The sequence below is a fragment of the Oncorhynchus gorbuscha genome, linkage group LG07 (assembly GCF_021184085.1).
Source record: "Oncorhynchus gorbuscha isolate QuinsamMale2020 ecotype Even-year linkage group LG07, OgorEven_v1.0, whole genome shotgun sequence".
Lineage (NCBI taxonomy): Eukaryota > Metazoa > Chordata > Actinopteri > Salmoniformes > Salmonidae > Oncorhynchus > Oncorhynchus gorbuscha.
In genome coordinates this window covers 72,792,897-72,808,983 of record NC_060179.1, presented here as the reverse complement: position 1 = coordinate 72,808,983, position 16,087 = coordinate 72,792,897, and the positions used below count along the sequence as shown (strand labels likewise).

The 16,087-nt window shown below is 43.2% G+C and overlaps 2 protein-coding genes across 2 annotated transcripts in view; one reads left to right on the top strand and one right to left on the bottom strand.

Moving 5' to 3' along the window:
- LOC124040326 (potassium channel subfamily K member 1-like) overlaps positions 1-691 on the bottom strand; it is a 30,307-nt gene extending 29,616 nt beyond the window's left edge. Inside the window, exon 1 of the mRNA XM_046357425.1 lies at positions 129-691. Within this exon, the coding sequence (XP_046213381.1) occupies positions 129-483 (355 nt within the window). The 5' untranslated portion in view covers positions 484-691. The remainder of the gene's footprint in view (positions 1-128) is intronic.
- Positions 692-12,176: 11,485 nt separating this feature from the next.
- The window catches only part of LOC124039038 (mitogen-activated protein kinase kinase kinase 4-like), a 47,788-nt gene continuing 43,877 nt past the window's right edge, over positions 12,177-16,087 (top strand). The window contains exons 1-2 of the mRNA XM_046354921.1: positions 12,177-12,216; positions 12,456-12,676. Coding sequence (XP_046210877.1) covers positions 12,177-12,216; positions 12,456-12,676 — 261 coding nt within the window. The remainder of the gene's footprint in view (positions 12,217-12,455; positions 12,677-16,087) is intronic.

The window sequence follows — 16,087 nt, the reverse complement described above, 5'->3', positions numbered from 1 at the left end:
CGACGCAGAACGCGTTTAACGCGGAGGCTGCATCACCTCCTTCAAGCCCCGTATGTCATTCAACGTTCCATCGAGAGATGGCTGAAAAGCAGTAGTCTACACTTAAAATGGGCCACTGACTGACTCACCTGTGGTAGACAATACAGTACTGGCGAAAAACAGCGAAGAGGTGAAATCCCAATTCCAATTGGCCGATGCGTTGTTAAGAATGGACACTCCATAGTTACTGGCCTCGAGCGCCTTCTCCAAAAACTCCTCGAGGCGTTCTTCTGAAAGACATTGGTTTTCTTGGAGGAACTGTTTTTTGATGGTTCGGAGCTCCTGGCGTAGAAGGTCTTCATAAGGCAGTTCCACCGAGGAAAAGACAACAGCTCCGAATATAAGATACAGAATATAGCCCAGGACTAAAAACAAAAAATACCATGTCGATTTGTGACTTTCGATTAATCGCACACACGAATTGCTAGTTAGAGATTGTAGCATTTTCCAAGAGTTCTCGAATCGACAAGTGCTACAGTTGATATCCTTGTCATAAACAATGAATAGCCTCGACACCACAAATGTTACAATGTCTCCTAGTTTCTTTTCACGCGCGCTGTCCTTAGCAACAGCTAAGCTTATGATGACAATCGTTTTTTCCCGTCTGTCTGTTGGGAAAGCTAAATGGACACGCCTGGTGCCCAAATTGATGACGTTGTCGTGCAGAGAGAGTCGAGTGGAGACGAACAGATTCGGCTCAGTCAGTTAAATCTGTCTTCCTGATGAGCAATTCCCAGCTAGCTACGTTAGACGTTAATAATGCGGTACTTTCGATGAAAATCACTACAATAAATATGTTTTAGCTGTCACCCTGGCCTGATAGATAGTGTAGCCAATATCAACAACTGAACAAAAATATAGACGCACCATGCAACAATTAACGATTTTATTGAGTTACAGTTCATATAAGGAAATCAGTAAATTGAAATGAATTCATTATTTTATTTAACCTTTATTTAACTAGACAAGTCAGTTAGGAACACATTATTATTTACAATGACTGCCTACCAAAAGGCAAAAGGCCTCCTGCAGGGATGGGGGCTGGGATTAAAAATAAATAAATACAAATATCGGACAAAACACACATCATGACGAGAGACAGCATAACACTACATAAAGAGAGACCTAAAATGACAACATAGCAGGGCAACATAGCATGGCAGCAACAAATTAAACACTCATCTATGGATTTCACATGTCTGGGAAGGGGTGCAGCCATGGGAGGGCATAGGCCCACCCACTTGAGAGCCAGTCCCAGACAATCACAATGAGTTTTTCCCTACAAAAGGGCTTTATTACAGACAGAAATACTTCTGTTTCATCAGCTGTCCGGGTGGCTGTCTCAGACGATCCCACAGGTGAAGAAGCCAGATGTGAAGTTCCTGGGCTGGCGTGGTTATACATGGTCGGCAGTTGTGAGTCCAGTTGGACATACGGCCAAATACTTTTTTTAACAACGTTGGAGGTGGTTCATGGAAGAGAAATTAACATTAAATTATCTGGCAACAGCTCTGGTGGACATTCCTGCAGTCAGCATGACAATTGCATGCTCCCTCAAAATTTGAGACCTCTATGGCATTGTTGTGTGACAAAACTTCATATTTTAAGAGTGGCCTTTTATTGTCCCTAGCACAAGATGCACCTGTGTAATGATCCTGCCGTTTAATCAGCTTCTTGATATGCCACGCCTGTCAGCTTCACTAACAGGGGTGTAAACACATTTGTGCACAACATTTGAGATAAATAAGCTTTTTGTGCGTATGCAACATTTATGAGATCTTTTTTTTGCGACCAATGGAACATGGGACCAACACTTTACATGTTGCGTTGATATTTTTGTTCAATAAAGCTGCAGTACTTCCCTCTATTTACTGCAGCAAGTGGGAGCTAAGGACACGGTGACCCGTGTTGCTGTGTTGTTGGCTTGCAGCACAACCTCTCCCTAGCATTGACCAGTATAGATTATCCCGGTGACATCCAGATGGTTACTATCAATAGCCTATTACCCGTAATTTATCGTGTAGGCTGCTATCAAGTGGGATGGAACAAATTAGAGATGGTGACCAATACTCCCAAGTTATTTCCCCATCGATATAAACACAACTTTGCTTTATAACTAGCACAATGCCGCCGCTGTTGCCAGCTTTAACAAGCTTGACTGACTGAACCGAATCCACCCACGACTTTCCACTGCGCGACATACGTCATCTATGTGAGCACCAGGCGTGCCTGTATAGCCTCTTTTTCCATACTAACCTACTCTTGTTGTCTATTCAGTTCATTTTCACGGAGAAGGGTCGAGCTGCTGCTGAGAGGAGGTTGATGTGGCGGCGGAGAGAATGTGCCTCTCTTATCTCTTCCCAGGTGAAACGCATTGAAAGAGAGACACTCGGGCGTAGAGCGCTAGTCTATAGCACCTCTTTGGCTATAGCTATTGTTATCGGAATTAACAGACGGTCAACGAGAAAGCCAAGGGCGTAGTGAGATCACACATTTTGGCTAAAATTAGATGCTATTGCTGAAATTGAAATGGGGGGGTTGGCTTTTTTTTTAGTGTTAACCTACCCAAAGAGAATGACTGACATTGGCTGGGACAACTTCATTATTTTAGTAGGCTGTAGCCTGTCACATCCCTCTTTCTATAGGCTGCATGTATGTGTGTGTGTGTGTGTGTGTGTGTGTGTGTGTGTGTGTGTGTGTGTGTGTGTGTGTGTGTGTGTGTGTGTGTGTGTGTGTGTGTGTGTGTGTGTGTGTGTGTGTGTGTGTGTGTGTGTTTCACACATAATCACCAAACCATCTCATTCCACTCCCCAACTGTCTGACATTATAACCTTCATTTGAACAAGGATAAAAGGCCTGTTGCCAAGTAGGCTAGGCTCCTTTCCAGATCCTGTATTGTGTAATGTTTTCTCTCTACTAAGTTAACAACCTATTAGACCGAATAAATTCTCTTTCAAAATAAATAGATCAAATCAAATTGAATTTGTCACAACAGGTGTAGACTAACAGTGAAATGCTTACTTACAGGCCCTTCCCAACAATGCAGAAAACAGAAACAGAAATAGTAAAACACAACACAAAGGATAGAGCAGTTATAGAAAGATAATAACACAAGGAATAAATGCACAATGAGTAATGATAACTTGGCTATATACACGGGGTACAGGTACCGAGTCCATGTGCAGGGGTACGAGGTAATTGAGGTAGATAGGCACATATCGGTAGGGATAAAGTGACTAGGCAACGGGATAGATCATATCAGTAACAGCAGAGTATGTGATGAGACAAAACCACCCTTGCTGTCTTTGCCTGGCCTGGCTCCCCTCTCTCCACTGGGATTTTCTGCCTCTGACCCTATTACGTGACCTCAGTCACTGGCTTACTAGTGCTGTTTCATGATGTCCTTAGGAGGGGTGCGTCGTGACCGTTTTTTGTTGTTGTTGCTGTACTTAACTTGAGTGGGTTGAGTCACTGATGTGATCTTCCTGTTTGGTCTTGCGCCCCGCCCCCTCAGACTTGTCTCAGGGTAGTAAGTTGGTGGTCTGTTGATATCCATCTGGTGGTGTGGAAGCTGTGCTTTGGTAAAGTGGGTGGGGTTATATCCTTCCTGGTTGGCCCTGTCCGGGGTATCGTCAGACAAGGCCACAGTGGCCCGATCCACCTTATCTCAGCCTCCAGTATCTATGCTGCAAAAGTCTATGTGCCAGGGGTCTAGGGTCAGTCTGTCATATCTGGTGAAATTATCTTGTCTTATCTGGTGTCCTGTGTGATCTTAAGTATGCTCCCTCTAATTCTCCCATATCTCTCTCTCCCCTCCCAGAGGACCTGTGCCCTAGGACCATGCCTCATGAGTACCTGGCCTGATGACTCCTGGCTGTCCCAGTCCCCAGTCAAACTTGTTATGCTGCTGCTCAAGTTTCAACTGTTCTGCTTGCGTTCTTTGGCTGTCCAAAGTTCTACCTGGAGATATACCTGGAACCAAAAATAGTTCTTCAAAGGGTTCTCCAATGGAGACAGCCAAAGATAGATAGCACCTTTTTTTCTTAGAGTGTAGTCTTAGAATCTCCACCCGGCCCAGCCAGAAGAGGATTGACCACACCTCAGAGCCTGGTTCCTTTCTAGGTTCCTGCCTTTCTAGGGAGTTTTCCTAGCCACAGAGCTTTTACATCTGCATCGCTTGCTGTTTGGGGTTTTAGGCTGGGTTTCTGTATAAGCACATTGTGACATCTGCTGATGTAAAACAGGCTTTATACAGTTGAAGTTGGAAGTTTACATACAAATTTCTTGTTAACAAACTATAGTTTTGGCAAGTTGGTTAACGTCTACATTGTGCATGACACAAGTCATTTTTCCAACAATTGCTTACAGACAGATTATTTCACTTATAATTCAATGTATCACAATTCCAGTGGGTCAGAAGGAGACGTGTTCTGTCTCCTAGAGATGAACGTACTTTGGTACGAAAAGTGCAAATTAATCCCAGAACAACAGCAAAGAACCTTGTGAAGCTGCTGGAGGAAACAGGTACAAAAGTATCTATATCCACAGTAAAACGAGTCCTATATTGACATAACCTGAAAGGCTGTTCAGCAAGGAAGACGCCACTGCTCCAAAACCGCCATAAAAAATCCAGACTACGGTTTGCAACTGCGCATGGGGACAAAGATCGTACTTTTTGGAGAAATGTCCTCTGGTCTGAAGAAACAAAAATAGAACTGTTTGGCCATAATGACCATCGTTAAGTTTGGAGAATAAAGGGGGAGGCTTGCAAGCCGAAGAACACCCTCCCAACCGTGAAGCACGGGGGTGGCAGCATCATGTTGTGGGGGTGCTTTGCTGCAGGAGGGACTGGTGCACTTCACAAAATAGATGGCATCATGAGGCAGGAAAATTATGTAGATATATTGAAGCAACATCTCAAGACATCTGTCAGGAAGTTTAAGTTTGGTCGCAAATGGGTCTTCCAAATGGACAATGACCCCAAGCATACTTCTAAAGTTGTGGCAAAATGGCTTAAGGACAACAAAGTCAAGGTATTGGAGTGGCCATCACAAAGCCCTGACCTCAACCCTATAGAACATTTGTGGGCAGAAATTAAAAAGCATGTGCGAGCAAGGAGGCCTACAAACCTGTCTCAGTTACACCAGCTCTGTCAGGAGTAATGGGCCAAATTTCACCCAACTTATTGTGGGAAGCTTGTGGAAGGCTACCCAAAACATTTGACCCAAGTTAAAGAATTTAAAGGCAATGCTACCAATCACTAATTGAGTGTATGTAAACGTCTGAGCCACTGGGAATGTGATGAAAGAAATTAAAGCTGAAATAAATCATTCTCTCTACTATTATTCTGACATTTCACATTCTTCAAATAAAGTGGTGATCCTAACTGACCTAAGACAGAGAATTTTTACTAGCATTAGATGTCAGGAATTGTGAAAAACTGAGTTTAATATCTAACAATTAATCTAACAATTTCACAAAAACTACCTTATACACACAAGTGTAAATGAATGAATATGAATATGTACATATAAATATATGGATGAGCGATGGCCAAATGGCATAGGTAAGATGCAGTAAATGGTATAGAGTACAGTATACACATATGAGATGAGTAATGTAGGGTATGTAATTGTAACGGATGTGAAACGGCTAGCTTAGTTAGCGGTGTGCGCTAAATAACGTTTCAATCGGTTACGTCACTTGCTCTGAGACCTTGAAGTAGTAGTTCCCCTTGCTCTGCAAGGGCCGCAGCTTTTGTGGAGCGATGGGTAACGATGCTTCGAGGGTGACTGTTGTCGTTGTGTGCAGAAGGTCCCTGGTTCGCGCCCGGGTATGGGTGAGGGGACGGTAAAAAATTATACTGTTACATAATCATTATATAAAGTGGCATTTTTTAAAGTGAATAGTGATACATTTATTACATCCATTTTTTTAAATTATTAAGTGGCTAGAGATTTGAGTCAGTATGTTGGCAGCATCCACTCAATGTTATTGATGGCTGTTTAATAGTCTGATGACATTGAGATAGAAGCTGTAGAAGCTGTACAGGAGAGGGCAGAGAACGCACCCTTGTGGGGCCCCAGTGTTGAGGATCAGCGGGGTGGAGATGTTGTTTTCCTACCCTCACCATCTGGGGGTGTCCCGTCAGAAAGTCCAGGACCCAGTTGCACAGGGTGGGGTCGAGACCCAGAGTCTCGAGCTTAATGACGAGATTGGAGGGTACTATGGTGTTAAATGCTGAGCTGTAGTTGATGAACAGCATTCTTACACAATTTGCTTACTTCCCCCAATGGGTATTCCTCTTGTCTAGATGGTTTTGGGCAGTGTGCAGTGTGATTGCGATTGCGTCGTCTGTGGACCTATTTGGGCGGTAAGTAAATTGGATGTGGATATATTTCTGAGAGCTCCCTTTCGTGCATGAATATCAGCAGCTCAAGCAGGGTCATGGTCTTCGATGGCAAGTCAGGCAAGTTCTTCAGTTCCTGTGCAAGCTCTCTGCCATCCAAGTCTGAGTGTTCTTTATAGTGCAGTGTCATACTAAGGACCTCACATTGCTCTGTGAGCTCCTCATTTGAGAGACTTTGGAAGGTTGACAGCACTCCAAACTTCTCCCCCACATTTTCCAATGTGGAAAATCTTTCCTGAAGGGCTGAGGTTGCAGCATCAACGATGACATTGGAAAAGGTCCCATCCAGCTTCTTCAGGGCATCACTGAAAGGCTCATCAAATGATCCGTATGAAATGTCCTGCTTTGTGGACCTCAGACCTTTTTGTTGTAGAACGGCTTCTACATTCATAGCCTCGCAAATATCCTTGGCTGACGTTTGTGCAGTCATAAAGCCTGTTGCCCTGTAGTTGCTGAGATTTCTCTCTGTCTTTCTAAGAAGAATGACTGCAACATCCACATGCATACTGGGAGACTGCATCAGCTTGCTCACATGTTGGATCTGGCTCCAGATGTCATACCACATCACTGTACAGATGCTGAAGCGGTATGATCCCAACTCCTCTGACAAGGACTGGGCCTCAATCTTGATCACAGGGTCTTTGGTTTGATCCCTCACCTTAGTCAGTGCCTCTCTCACCTCTGCTGCCTGACACCTCAGTGGCTTGAAACTCTTAACTTTCCTCTCCCACCTTGTCTCAGTCCACATCTTCAAAGAGATGTCCACATGTTTTTTTCAGGATGGCTCATCGCTGTGTGGAGGCTGAGAACAAGGTGTACAGTTTGTATAAGATGCCAAAGTAACCTGTGGCATCGACAGAACTTTTAGCAGCATCAGACACAACCAGGTTCAATGTGTGAGCCCCACATGGCACAAACAGAGCTCTTGGATTCAATTCCAGGAGTCTGGCTTGGACACCTTTGTTTTTGCCTCTCATGTTGGCCCCATTATCATAAGAGTGTCCTTGTCACGCCCTGATCTGTTTCACCTGTCCTTGTGCTTGTCCCCACCCACTCCAGGTGTCGCCCATCTTCCCCATTGTCTCCTGTGTATTTATACCTGTGTTCTCTGTTTGTCTGTTGCCAGTTCATCTTGTTTGTCAAGTCAACCAGTGTTATGTTTCTCAGCTCCTGCTTTTCCCCAGTCTTTCTTTTCTCGCCCTCCTGGTTTTGACAATTGCTTGTTCTGACTCTGAGCCCACCTGCCTGACCAATCTGCCTGCCCCTGAGCCTGCCTGCCATCTGGATTACCGAACCCTGCCTGCCTTGGCCTATTGTTTGCCTGTCCCTGTTGTTGTAATTAACATTGTTACTTAAACAACGTCTGCACTTGGGTCTTACCTGAAAAAACATGATAGTCCTCTGCAGTCCTCAAAAGGAATGTTTAGCTCCTCTAATCTGAGAATCAGGGATGCCAAATATTGGCCCGTGGACTCCTCTGCTACCAAAACCCCCATAAAATGTTCCTTTATGTGGGGCTCCTCCTTCAGTAACACAATTCTAATCACAACTGACAACTGTACAGTGTGGCTGACATCTGAGGTGCAATCTAGAATGATTTTGCCAGCTTGATGTCACTCACCATTATTGAATTGACCTTGCTGCTCAACAAATCAATAAGTTCATTCTGTATTTGGTGGCCAAGGTAGCTGGTGGTATGACTCACGGTCCCCTTTGGACAAGGTTAAGGTGCTCTTTCATGACTACATCAAATTGGGCCATCAGTTCAACCTCTTTGAGGAAATTAAAATTTGATGGAGAGTATAGTGTTTCTGTGTGTCCCCTAACACGGAACCCAAACAGGCTGTGCGCGTATGCCATCGTGCGCTATCGTGCATAAATATATTTCATCCCCCTACACCAAACGCGATCACGACACGCAGCTTAAAATATCAAAACAAACTCTGAACCAATGTCATTCATTTGGGAACAGGTTGAAAAGCATTAAACATGTATGGCAATTTAGCTAGTTAGCTTGCACTTGCTAGCTAATTTGTCCTGGGATATAAACATTGAGTTGTTATTCTACCTGATATCCTGACGCTCTGAGATAATTTCTGAAGAGGCCTGTGTGGCTGAGGTGGATGGCTCCTCATCCTGGCCAGTGCCAGACGGTGCTCCAAAATATTTCAGAAGTGCCCCTGAATTTGCATTGAAATACAGTATGTGAGTCTGACACCCTAAATACATTTGTTGCACAATTAAATATACATGTCATTTTGTACAATTTATCAAACTTTCAGAATAGGAACCACATGAACCTTTCAACCTCCTTGGCTAATTCTAGGCATAAGACACCCCAAAATACTCGTTATATCACAAAAGATACAAAATATTTGCCAGGACACGGTTACGAACCCGGGTCTCCGGAGTGAGAAACAGTCACTTAACCAACTGAGCCACGAATAGTCGGCAGAACCCAGAAGATGAGGCAGACACAGCAGTACTTGAGACGGTGTATTTAATGAAGTAAAAAGTGAAGTTCTTCAGGAAAACATGCAACTCCACAACCTCAAAAGGAATCCTACAAGAACAAAGGTAATCCTCCAAGACAAAAAAAGTCATGTCTTGTCCCTGTGCTCCCCATTCTGTTCGTTTTCCCTCTGCTGTCTTATTGTTCTTTCCCTCTGCCATCCCTCTCTCTCCCCTCCCCTCTCAGGGAGGATATCCACAAGGTGGAAGGTAAAGCACAAAAAGCCTCAAAAGATACTCAAAAAACAAACAAGAACAAAAAAAACAGAATTCCACAAGAGCGTCCACCGGGATCAACAAGAGTTCTCAGAGTACTAAGGCTGGGTGCTAACATACAAAACACAGAGCAAAGAACAGAGGAAAACAAAGGGTTTAAATACAATCAGGGGAAACGAGGCACAGGTGCAAATAATAATGGGGATCAAGGGAAAACAAAAGGTCAAAAGGCACAATGGGGGCATCTAGTGACCAAAAACCGGAACAACCCTGGCCAAAACCTGACAATATTAGCATAATATAGACATCTTTTAAGTTAGCCTACAGCATTGGAAATTCCCCTTACTGAGCTCAGGACCTAGTCAATACAATCACAGAAAACCTTTATGATGTCACCTCAATGAAAGTCAACCAAATCAAGAATGTGCTAGTTAGGTTGTAATCATTTTACTGCAGGCTACACACATTATCATGTTTCCTCGTCTTCCACTGCTTCTCCCTTCGTCGTCCATCCTGTCTTCCATGTCTCCTGTGTTAAGCCCTTTCTTCGCACCCCGTTCGTCTTCCCTCCCCCTCCCGTCCTTGTCGAACTGTGTGAAATTATATCCAATGTTATGTAAGCTCGTTGGACAGAAAACAGAATATTGTCGCCCTATGTGTAATAGCATAGCAAGCAACATAGCAACATAGACCAGCAAACATAAGTGTTATACTAGCCTATTTCATTACATGCATAATATTATACTCATAAAGAGATGACATAGCTGTCTTTTGTGCATTTCTCCTCTTCTTCTCTCCTCTTTTTCCTAGACTGGACACCTGATGGCTTAGACCTCTTCTTATCACTAGCTTTAAGCATCAGCTGTCAGAGCAGCTCACAGATTACTGCACCTGTACATAGCCCACCTATAATTTATCCCAAACAACTACCTCTTTCCCAACTGTATTTAATTTATTTATTTATTTTGCTCCTTTGCACCCCATTATGTTTATTTCTACTTTGCACATTCTTCCATTGCAAAACTACCATTCCAGTGTTTTACTTGCTATATTGTATTTACTTTGCCACCATGGCCTTTTTGCCTTTACCTCCCTTCTCACCTAATTTGCTCACATTGTATATAGACTTGTTTATACTGTATTATTGACTGTATGTTTGTTTTACTCCATGTGTAACTCTGTGTCGTTGTATCTGTCGAACTGCTTTGCTTTATCTTGGCCAGGTCGCAATTGTAAATGAGAACTTGTTCTCAACTTGCCTACCTGGTTAAATAAAGGTCAAATAAATAAATAAAATCTCACCTCATTTGCTCACATTGTATATAGACCTTTTTCCCTACTGTATAATTGACTGTATGTTTGTTTTACTCCACGTGTAACTCTGTGTTGTTGTATGTGTCGAACTGCTTTGCTTTATCTTAGCCAGGTCGCAATTGTAAATGAGAACTCGTTCTCAACTTGCCTACCTGGTTAAATAAAGGTGAAATAAAATAAATAAAATGATCCATGTGTGTTGATTTGGCACTCGAGCATCAAGTGGTGTGCGGACTGCTTTTATATTATTCTTAACAATTTTGCACAAACCAGAAAAAATGCAACAATATGTCTGTGAAACTATATATTCACAGTATTATGAATGAATTGTGGTTTATTTGAAAGCATTTCATAGTGTGGCTGATTTGACTAACTGCATTAGTACTGTACAAAGTTAGCGGTGCTCTATTTGATAGATTCCCCCGCTCCCCCTACCACGTACTTCCAGTGGGGAGACCTGAGGTCAACCTCCCCCGTCATCTCGTACTCCTGAGAGGGAGACCTTCCTAGACAGTAGCCTGACAAGCTCACGAACTAGAATCGTGGCGCCCACTCCGACAAGGTTAATTGACCCACAGTCCCACACGGTGACATGATATCATTGACGTGACGTGCAAATGAGCGATAGCAAAACGATCGCAAAAATATCACTATTACAATTTTTTTTGTGCCGCCCCGGGCAAGATGCCACCCTGTGCAGCTGCCCATGTCGCCCATACCTAAATCTGCCACTGGACACCAGAGATTTTTATTCCCTCAACAGAGGGATCCTGACATGTTGCATGTTAAGTAGGTGGACTTTGTAAAGATTATTGCCTTGGTTATCAACTGCACGGCGCAAACAGAGAGTGCGACTGAAAGTGTTTTGGGACTCGGAGGCACTACAAGGAACCCTGTTGATGAATGCTCTGCCCTCAAATGCACCTGAGCTTGTGTTATTGGGAAGGGCCTATAAGTAAGCATTTCAGTCAACACCTGTTGTTTACTAAGCATGTGACAAATACAATTTGATTTGAACTATGAATATTTTTTTTTTACTTTCCAGAAATTGAATTTTTGTTTTAATTCACTGTACAGTAGGTGGCGACAATGCACCAGTAGGGTGTAGTCTGCCATTAAACCTCGAAGAAGAAGCATCGTCACCACTTTGTCAAAGATTTTTTATAAATAACCCAAGATAGACCAGAGCCTATCGTTTCCAATGGGAGCAAATTAAGGATAGTGGGTAGAACAAGCAAGGAGATCACGAGCTATTGAGATCCTATTAGCGTGTTCTGGCATTTATTTGCATAATTCCATTAGGGAACGCCTGTTTTGTGATGTGCGCTTATGCGATAACAAATGTTTTTGTAAACTTTGGCAAAGGGTAAAGTCTACAAAACACAGTTCACTCTGTTTGTTGCAGATTCTAGTTTTGGAAACAGAAAACTCTAATGGAGATCAAATGTTTCATCAATCAGGACATTTGCAGAATATCGGTCAAAATCCATTTCCCTTGATAATCTTCTACCACTGCCTGCCACTGGGCTTCCTCTCATCACCATATTTGGTAGTAAGTGGAAACGCCAAACGATGCTTCCATTTACACATCCGGTGAAATATCTGTCTCGCTGTTCAATGTATGACTTGACTGCTGAACGGATGAACTGTACGAGTTGCCGTAGCACTCCTCCTGACTGCTAGAAAGATGGCGGCAGCGCACACCCGGGCGAGCCCCAATTCTGCAGGCGAAAAAAAATCTTAACAGAAAGACACCTTTCGCCCAGCTTTTGCAAAAGGAAAACGTGCAAACAACTATTAAACTTGCATGGTCATGGGTGGTCCCATGCACCACTAGAACCGAGCATTCCCCGACCTGCTATGGAGCCTCCGGATAATAGCGAACCTAGCAGGTAGGCGAATAATCAGTGCTTCTTCGTGAAAAGAAACTACACAGCCGGGGCTTCGCCTGCTGCCACTTTGTGAGCTGAATGTGACAACCCACGCGGGTCAATTGGCGCGCTTGTGCGTCTAAAGGCAACCTACTGTCACATAGTGGTTTGCGTGCAGTTGCAATGTATCTGCAGTGTTAAAAGTTGCAAAGTTTTTGGGAGATACATCTGTTCTCTGAAATATAACTTTGCACTGTGTTTCTATTTGTTGTGGAATTATTGGAGGGATGGAGGAAACGCTTACCTTTTGAAAGAGGTAAACTAACTGTCTTTGACTTGGCATTTGATTTGCAACATCGAAAGGCAGCTACCTAGCAACTTGCTCGGCTAGCTATGTGGCGAACGTTACTTTAACGGATCGTTGAGTTAATTCGCTTTTGTCAGTTGCAAATTAAACATTGCTCTTCTTTCTTGCAGTCTGGTAGCTATTAGCTTTCGTCAGGATTGTGGAAACATTTTTCTATATGTACGGTATGCACGAACTTCAATAGAACTCTATTTGAAACATTTCATTGAAATGTTTTAATAATTTTCATGAATTGTTAGCCAACGTTAGCTAGCTAGTTATAGTAGCTATCTTTAACCAGTTAACGTTAGCTAGGCAGTTCGCTAACTTACTACGCTAGGCTCCACGTCATAACTAGTTATATTTGTTGGGGCATGTATTTTATGATAAAGTGTTGTACTTGCAGCCAAAAAAAGTAAGACATCAGTGGCTAGGATGATATGCTGTTTTTTAGCTATGACTTGAACTGAGAAGATGGGGAAACTACTCATGTTTTGGAATGTATTATTTAACTTTCCTAGAATTCAAGACTGTTCTCAACACAGTAGGACAAGCACATAGCTATGTGCTGCCAACACTGGCACATGAACATGATCTCGTTCTAGCAACGCTTATGAAGGTCCAAAACCTTTTTCTGGAACATAGTTAGCTTACTAGCTACAATAGACCACCGATTGCTTAGATTGATTGAACATTTATATTATATGCTAAATTACACACCCATTAATTTCGTGCTTGCTGTTGTAGTGTGATCATTATGTAAACATTGCAAATCACCAGGGGGAAAAATATTAATTCCAAGCTTGAGCTAGTAGGTATTAGTATTGCAGGATATACAATGATGCCTGCTCTTTGTTCGGGAGATTTTCAGATGCCATTTGTTGTTAACCAGGGATTGCATGTACAGTCAATGTGTATGCTCTGTATTCCACTAGAAAACGGCTTCTGAGTTATTGCTTCCAGCTGATTTTAGTGGAATGTTTTTGTTCTATGTGCTTCTCTTTTGACCCCACACGACGTCATCGGGTTTGTTTGCCCCTGACTCCTGGCGACAGATTCTCTGGAATCCAATGTTATGTCTCTCTCCCTTGAGGCATGCAAGAGTGCCTGGCCTACACTGCACGGGGGACTGAATTTAAATGGATAGAATGATGTTCAGAGTGCTAAAATGTGTTCAATGCTTTAGTGTGGTTCTTGATTGTCTGTGTCATCACTTTGATCATACTGGTTGGCTGTGTTTTCAATCCAAGTCTCATTTGCAAGCACAAGCAGACTTCAATATCTAGTTACTGTACTGCTGCTGTCAGACGAGCCAGGTCCCAAATTTCTTTGTGCTCTTTCCAACTCCATTGCACTCCTTGTCAAGCTCAACATGGCAATTAGGTTGTTTTCTCACTTGGTCCCTTTCAGGCAAGTTTTGTGAACTCTGTGTGTTTTGTGAATGTTTGTTTTGTGTGTGGTGTGAACACTCAAATAATTCAGACCCCTCAAAAGAGCCCCAACATGAACCAAACTATCTCGAGAGGTGGTCTTTCTGTTCGCTTGAATTCCGTAGTCCTGTTCCCTTTTTAGGACAACGTGAACACAAAGCTCCTCAGGTTCGCTTGTTGTTCCCCCACACTAGATTACTGCAACACCGTTTCCCCTACCATAAACCCTCACACTAGACTACTGCAACACCTTTCCCCCTACCATAACACCTCACAATAGACTTCTGCAACACCGTTCCCCCTACCATAAACCCTCACAATAGACTACTGCAACACCTTTCCCCCTACCATAAACCCTCACAATAGACTACTGCAACACCTTTCCCCCTACCATAAACCCTCACACTAGACTACTGCAACACCTTTCCCCCTACCATAACCCCTCACAAAATAGACTACTGCAACACCTTTCCCCCTACCATAACCCCTCACAATAGACTACTGCAACACCTTTCCCCCTACCATAAACCCTCACAATAGACTACTGCAACACCTTTCCCCTACCATAACCCCTCACAATAGACTACTGCAACACCTTTCCCCCTACCATAACCCCTCACAATAGACTACTGCAACACCTTTCCCCCTACCATAAACCCTCACACTAGGCTACTGCAACACCTTTCCCCCTACCTCTAAGGAATACCTAGGATAGGATAAGTAATCCCCCCCCTTTAAGATTTAGATGCACTATTGTAAAGTGACTGTTCCACTGGACGTCATAAGGTGAATGCACCAATTTGTAAGTCTCTCTGGATAAGAGCGTCTGCTAAATGACTTAAATGTAATGTAAATGTACCATAAACCCCCACACTAGACTACTGCAACACCTTTCCCCCTACCATAAACCCCCACACTAGACTACTGCAACACCTTTCCCCCTACCATAAACCCTCATATTGGTGTCCCAAAAGGGAGAAGATAATGATGTGCAGATTAGCAGGGGGAAAAAGTGCTGTTTTTAGATATTGATTAGCAATTGTCAAGGATGCACAGAAATTCCCAAGTAAACTCAGCAAAAAAACAAACATCCTCTCACTGTCAACTGTTCATTTTCAGCAAACTGAAGAATTTCTACAGACATGTGACTAACAGAAATTGAATGTGTCCCTGAATTTGTGGGGGGGGGGGTCAAAATCAAAAGTAAGTCAGTATCTGGTGTGGCCACCAGCTGCATTAAGTACTGCAGTGCATCTCCTCCTCATGGACTGCACCAGATTTGCCCGTTCTTGCAGTAAGATGTTACCCCGCTCTTCCACCAAGGCACCTGCAAGTTCCCGGACATTTCTGGGGAGAATGGCCCTCACCCTCCGATCCAACAGGTCCAAACTGTTGCATATACCTGGACTCTGCTTGCACTGAATGCAAGAGAAGTGACACAGTTTCACTAGTTAATATTGCCTGCTAACATGCATTTATTTTAACTAAAATATGCAGGTTTAACAAAATATACTACTGTGTATTGATTTAAGGCATTGATGTTTATGGTTGGGTACATTTGTGCAGCCAATGTTCTTTTTTTGCAAATGCACTTTTGTGAATAAATCACCCTTTTGGGAAAGATGAAGTAGGCTGTGATTTGATGATAAATTAACAGGCAACGCATTAATTATATGCAACGCAGGACAAGCTAATTAACCTAGCCCTCAGTCCAGCCTATTGTGGACATTCTGAGCACTGATGGAGGGGTTGTGCATTCCTGGTGTAACTCAGGCAGTTGTAGTTGCCATCCTGTACCTGTCCCGCAGGTGTGATGTTCGGATGTACTGATCCTGTGCAGGTGTTACACGTGGTCTTCCACTGCGAGGATGATCAGCTGTCCGTCCTGTCTCCCTGTAGCGCTGTCTTATGCGTCTCACATTACAGACAGTGCAATTTATTTCCCTGGCCA